Raw genomic sequence first — 6,912 nt, forward strand, 5'->3', positions numbered from 1 at the left:
AGACAGTCTTCAGTCTCTCGGAAAAAAAGGGACCCAGTGTAGAGCAGGCGTGCTTACTAAAGCAGCTCTCATTACTTACTGGAACAGTTGTTCCTTGCAAGAGAGTGACACAGGTGCGCGAGACAAGAAAGCATGCACTACAGGTAGTTGACGTTTACACCTTGGTAAAAATTTTCACAGCCGTGTTTCAGCTTCGCTGGTATTATTCTCCTTTGTAAAGAACAAGGATTTGTATCTACGTAGGAACAAATGTATGAATTAATTTTTCAATTATTTGATTTATCTTTCTCCATCACATACCAACCTTAAGATTCATGTAAATAAATTTAATTTTAATATTTTTTATTTTAAAGGCTTACCTGGTAGCCATTTAATTCCCATCCTCCTCCCAACTTTTAGTGATGTCAAGAAACGTACAGGTGTATGACAACTTCGATTATTTTTAGTTTCGAGTAGTAATGGCCAGTTATGTAATCACCTTGTGGCACTCCTTATGAGGTCTACAGTAAGTGGACATACACAGGAGGGAGAGACGGGGGAAAGGCAATGTTTTTGATGGTTAAAGCACAATAATTACCTAGTAAGTATTTTAAGATTATTAAAATTACATTTTTTCAACAGATGTTGTACATGTTCACATGGTCTCACAAGAAGATATCGTTAGCTTACCTACCCCAGTGTGCGACTTGGATCTAATGAGAGTAACTCCAGAAGACATACGTTGCATCTCTCATAATTTCAACCTGTCGAGTATGGGTTCCCGAAGATTAAACAGTTTGGTGCTGTGGTTTGATGTGTGGTTCCCAGGAGGTCTCAAATTATCAACTTCTCCTCATAATGAAGATACTCATTGGCAAAACACAGTTCTTCCATTAACCACAGCTCCTGTTATACAAGACACTCCCGTCTGTGGTGTTATAAATATTACACAAGATTTATCAAACCATAGGTTTTTAAATGTAGATTTGAAATATAGAGTTGACAATGGAGAAGAAATTGTAAGAGGCTTTAAAATGGACGACAATTGTAACGATAACGACTTCTGAGTTTGGTTTGGTTCTTTCTCACCGACTTTTGTGTGTCACGTGACAGAAAAGCATTTCGATTGTCGTGTTTCGTGTCGGTGGAAAGGTGAGCGTCAAGGCTTTGGTAGATCGACTAATTTCAGTATTAAATTAGAGGTGTTGAATTCTTTACGTGAGATTCAGATATGAAAATTAGTGATCTACTTGTACATGAATTTTATAACAGTGCTTTTTTTTTCGAATACAAATTCTAATGCATAATGTATTTGGGTGTAATACTTTTATATTTAATACTAACAAAATAGGTGTGCTTGCTTATACCCTGAAACAGTACTGAATCTAAAGCCTTAAGATTGAAAAAATGGTAATATGATCTCGCTTCCAAAGATTTCTTCGATGAAAATAATTCTGTGATCCTTACCTTTTTATAGGTAGGCCTCCATCTTATCAGCAAAGGTCTTTCATGTGGGTACAAGTTTTTACATTTTGAGGAGATGAGAAATCTCTACCGAGGACCATATTCACAAAGGTTATCGATAGCTTTTATTAGTACAAATTGATGGCATAGTGTCATATCAATGCCTTATAACTGCCTATTTTTTGAAAACTATACCTTACACTTATAGGACACTACTGTTCATTTAGACCAGTGGTTCTTAACCTTGTCGGAGGTACTGAACCCCACAAGTGTCATATTTACACTAATCGAACTCTTCATAGTTGGAAATATATATATATAATATAGGTAAACAGAATAGGAAAAGAAAAAGAAAGTTATAACTAAATATATCAGCATATATTTCAAATTCAAGAGAGGTATATATTTTATTAGTGCGCAATATTAACCAGGCATCATTTGCACACAAAACCACTGTGTTCAAAGAAAAAAATCAACAATATGAACCTCACACAAAAACATATGAATCCTTATTGCAAATCAATCTTACATTTGCTGATGCCTCCGCCGAACCCCTGAGACTGCCTCACCGAACCCCTGGGGTTCGATTGAACACAGGTTAAGAACCACTGATTTAGACAGTACTGTAAACTTTTACACTAAACCAATAGTAGGATACTACATTAAGTGTTTTTTCCACATTTCTTGCCATATAAGTATGCCGTCCTCCTTTTTAGTACAATGTGTATTTCTTGTAGGTCTGTATGTCAGTGTATTGTAACTTGAAAATTTGGATAGCTAAATGTCGTTGCCATGTAGTATTGTATAGTTTTGCAAGCGTAAAGCATGGACAAAAGCAGAATGTTTCTTATAACTGTTCTTTGAATATATTTCTCCCAAAAGATAAATTTGATTCACTGTTTGTAAGTAAATTATATCATTAAATGTAAGTACAAAATAGTGATTATTGGATTATTATAGAAAACTCATTTGCCAAGAATAATAAATTTGTTTTATAAAACTCATTTTGCGAAGAATAGTAATGACTATTTATTTTTTAGAATACTCATTTAATATCGAATAGTAAATTTATTTTTGTTCAATAGTGTTATTCAATAAGGTTGAAAATTTCAATTACTATATGCTGAATTTAATTTATATTACAAGAAAAGACAATTGAACTTTTGGATTATAATACAAGATATGGAAATTGAACTTTTGGATTATAATACAAGAAAAGGGAATTGAACTTTTGGATTTTTAATAAATGTGGAGATAACTATACATAAATTGTTGTAGTCCTCATAACTCGTAAATATATGAAGAGCTTCAGATTATATAAAAACAATCAAATATTTCTTGTTACTACCATTGCATTTTCATGAAACAATTGTTGGCAAGTCTGTGTTGGTACAGGTTGTTCCTTATATTTGTAATGTTAAGGGTTTTCACATAAAAGCAAATTTATAGAACTGAGTGAGCTGTTATTGTCAATCTGTAGGTGTACAATTTAATTTTCATCTGTGTGTTATACACCAAAGGTTGATTTAAGGTAGGAAAATTATTACTGCCCCCTTATGATTTAAAGAGATTTTTTTTTTCGTTTAGAATTTAAATTCCAAATTGTTTTTTTCTTTGGAATACACATAAGTCTGTTAATTTAAATTTGCCATTTTATGATGAACAAATCACTTTTCATAGTAGTGTTATCAAGAGTAAATGATAAGTATAGTAGCCCCTTATCTTATCAGATCCTTAAGCAGACGAGGAAACTTGAATATAGACGAGATTTGAACATTCCAGATTATCTTACTGCTAACAGTAGTTCCATATACTCTCTAGCATAGACTAATTTATGATTCCGTTTTAACAGATTAAGTAGCTAAACAAAAGCCCATCCCAATAATGTAACTGACGAAGTGAAAAAGTCTGAAAAGTTAAGGGGTTACTGTATTAATATAATTTTGTATTGATGTGAGGTTGCGATGAATATATTAATGTTTCCAGTAGGAATTGAAGCCTTGAAAAAAATTTACATTTTTGCATTTAGTGTTTGTCAAGATCAAGAAAAATGAGCACGATACAGTACTTAGAACTGGAATAAATTTTAAGGCTGCCTATATGCTGGTTGTTGGTTAAAAAAAAGAAAAAAATCGTATAAAAATGACAAGTGAATATAAGAAAACCCTGATATTATCATGTGTGTACTTTGGTCCTTTTTATAATTAGTGTAGCTCTCTATTGAAAGATGAACTGAAAGTTTAATTTATTAAAAAAAATGATATTTTCATTATAAAATAAATTTTTGAATATACTTACCCGGTGAATATATAAATAGCTGACGTCTCCGACGGCCCGACAGATTCCAAAAAACTCGCGAGCGATCGCCATGAAGGTTGCGGGTGTGCCCACCAGCGCCGACTATCGGCCAGATACCGCATATACTTCTCAACCACTCCAGTTCTTTTCAGTCCGGTGGGTCTCTATCGGGGAGGAAGGGAGGGCCTTTAATATTATATATTCACCGTGTAAGTATATTCAAAAATTTATTTTATAATGAAAATATAATTTTTAAATATTAAACAGCCGGTGAATATATAAATAGCTGATTCACACCCATGGTGGTGGGTAGAGACCAGTATTAATACAATAAAGGCGTATATGCTCAAGAGTTTTTGACAAATATTTCATAAAAAACAAACTTAAGTATAGGTACCTGGTAAGGAAGCTGACTCTGATGATTACTCTGCCTCATTAGTCCGCTTTCCTCACGAAGCCCAGCGATCCTCTCAGGATGCTGAAAGACTCCCAGGAGCTGTTATATCCAGGGCGAACACCCCTATAACAGGACCTCATCAAAACCCTTAATCTGGGCGCTCTCAAGAAACAACATTTGACCACCCGCCAAACCAAAAAGATTGCGAAAGACTTCCTAGTCTTCCGTACAACCCAAGACAAGATTAAAAACATTTCAAGAGAAGATTAAAAGGATATTGGGATTAAGGGAATGTAGTGGTAGAACCCTCACCCACTACTGCACTTGCTGCAACGAATGGACCCAGTGTGTAGCAGTCCTCATAAAGAGTCTGGACGTCTTTTAAGTAAAATGAAGCGAACACTGACTTGCTCCTCCAAAAGGTCGCGTCCATAATACTTCGAAGGGATCTATTTTGCTTAAAAGCCACCAAAGTCGCTATTGCTCTCACTTCGTGAGTCTTGACCTTAAGCAAACTACGATCCTTCTCACTTAAATGAGAATGTGCCTCCCGGATTAAAAGTCTAACAAAGTAAGATAACGCATTCTTAGACATGGGCAATGAGGGCTTCTTAACGGAGCACCATAAAGCCTCAGAACAACCTCGTACTGGTTTAGTTCTAGACAAGTAAAACTTAAGAGCTCTAACGGGGCACAGCACTCTTTCAACTTCATTACCTACGATCTCTGAAAGACTAGGTATTTCAAAAGATTTAGGCCAAGGACGAGACGGAAGTTCGTTCTTGGCCAAAAAACCAAGTTGAAGAGAACATATAGCTTTATTCGTCGAGAAGCCGATGTTCTTACTAAAAGCATGGATCTCACTGACCCTTTTAGCCGAAGCCAAGCTCACCAAAAAAAGTGTCTTGAGGGGAAGATCCTTCAGGGAGGCTGAATTTAAAGGCTCAAACCTGTCTGACATTAGGAACTGTAGGACCACGTCCAAGTTCCAAGCAGGAGTTGAAATACGACGCTCCTTAGAGGTCTCGAAAGACTTAAGGAGGTCTTGGAGATCTTTGTTATTTGAAAGATCCAAGCCTCTATGCCTGAAAACAGAAGCCAACATGCTTCTGTAGCCTTTAATGGTGGAAGCAGAGAGGGAGTGACCGTTTCTCAGATACAGGAGAAAATCCGCAATCTGCGCTACAGAGGTACTGGAGGAGGAAATAGAGGAGGACTTGCACCAATCTCTAAATACCTCCCACTTCGACTGGTAGATCTTGATTGTAGAGGATCTCCTAGCCCTCGCGATCGCTCTGGCTGCCTCCTTCGAAAATCCTCGAGCTCTTGAGAGTCTTTCGATAGTCTGAAGGCAGTCAGACGAAGCGCGGGGAGGCTTTGATGAAGTCTCTTTATGTGAGGCTGCCGTAAGAGATCCATCCGTAAAGGCAGACTCCTTGGAACATCTACCAGCCATAGAAGTACCTCTGTGAACCACTCTCTCGCAGGCCAGAGGGGAGCAACCAACGTCAACCTTGTCCCTTCGTGAGAGGTGAACTTCTGCAACACCTTGTTGAGGATCTTGAACGGTGGAAATGCGTAAGCGTCCAGGTGAGACCAGTCCAACAGAAAGGCATCTATGTGGGCCGCCTCTGGATCTGGGACTGGAGAGCAATAAGTCGGGAGCCTTTTGGTCAGCGAGGTCGCAAAGAGATCGATGGTGGGTTGACCCCAAGTCATCCAAAGACTCTTGCACACATCCTTGTGGAGGGTCCACTCTGTAGGGATCACCTGACCTCTCCGACTGAGACAGTCCGCCAAGACGTTCAACTTCCCTTGGACGAACCTCGTCAAAAGTGAGATGCTTCGATCTTTTGACCAGATGAGGAGGTCCCTTGCGATGACGAAAAGAGCGTGGGAGTGAGTCCCTCCTTGCTTGGAGATGTAAGCCAAGGCCGTGGTATTGTCCGCATTCACTTCTACCACCTTGATTCGAAGCAGATTCTCGAAACTCGTCAGTGCTAAATGGACTGCCAACAGTTCCTTGCAGTTGATGTGAAGGCTCCTCTGGTCTGCCGTCCAAAGACCCGAGCATTCCAGACTGTCCAGAGTCGCCCCCCAACCCAAATCCGACGCGTCTGAAAATAACACATGGTTTGGGTTCTTGACTGCCAGAGACAGACCTTCTCGAAGTCTTATATTGCTGTCCCACCAGGCCAGGCAAGTCTTGACTGGTTCGGAGATCGGGATCGAGACCGCCTCCAAAGTTTTCTCCTTGTTCCAATGGGAGTCTAGGTGGAACTGGAGAGGGCGTAGGTGAAGTCTCCCTAGAGAGATAAACTGTTCCAGGGATGAAAGCGTCCCTAGGAAGCTCATCCAGCTTCTCACAGAGCAATGGTCTTTCTCCAGCATGAGACGGACTTTGAGCAAAGCTTGCTCTATCCTGTTGGCAGACGGAAAAGCTAGACTCTGTATCTCCATCCCCAAATAGAGAATCGTTTGGGAGGGAGTCAGCTGAGACTTCTCTATGTTCACCAATAGGCCCAACTCCTTCGCAAGATCCAACGTCCACTGTAGGTCCTGCAGACAGCTATGACGGGACGACGCTCTGAGTAACCAGTCGTCCAGGTACAGGGAGGCTCTGATCCCCGACAAATGTAGGAATTTTGCTACATTTCTCATGAGCCTCGTAAAAACAAGAGGAGCAGGGCTGAGGCCGAAGCACAGTGCTCGGAATTGGTACACCACATTCCTGTATACAAACCTTAGATACGGCTGAGAATCTGGGTGTATAG

General features: G+C 39.3%; 1 protein-coding gene across 1 annotated transcript in view; it reads left to right on the forward strand.

Annotated features, from left to right (window-relative positions):
* LOC137619745 (protein arginine N-methyltransferase 6-like) overlaps positions 1–3,618 on the forward strand; it is a 32,298-nt gene extending 28,680 nt beyond the window's left edge. The window contains exon 6 of the mRNA XM_068350049.1: positions 622–3,618. Coding sequence (XP_068206150.1) covers positions 622–1,046 — 425 coding nt within the window. The 3' untranslated portion in view covers positions 1,047–3,618. The remainder of the gene's footprint in view (positions 1–621) is intronic.
* Positions 3,619–6,912: the final 3,294 nt, after the last annotated feature.

The sequence above is a fragment of the Palaemon carinicauda genome, chromosome 26 (genome assembly GCF_036898095.1).
Source record: "Palaemon carinicauda isolate YSFRI2023 chromosome 26, ASM3689809v2, whole genome shotgun sequence".
NCBI lineage: Eukaryota > Metazoa > Arthropoda > Malacostraca > Decapoda > Palaemonidae > Palaemon > Palaemon carinicauda.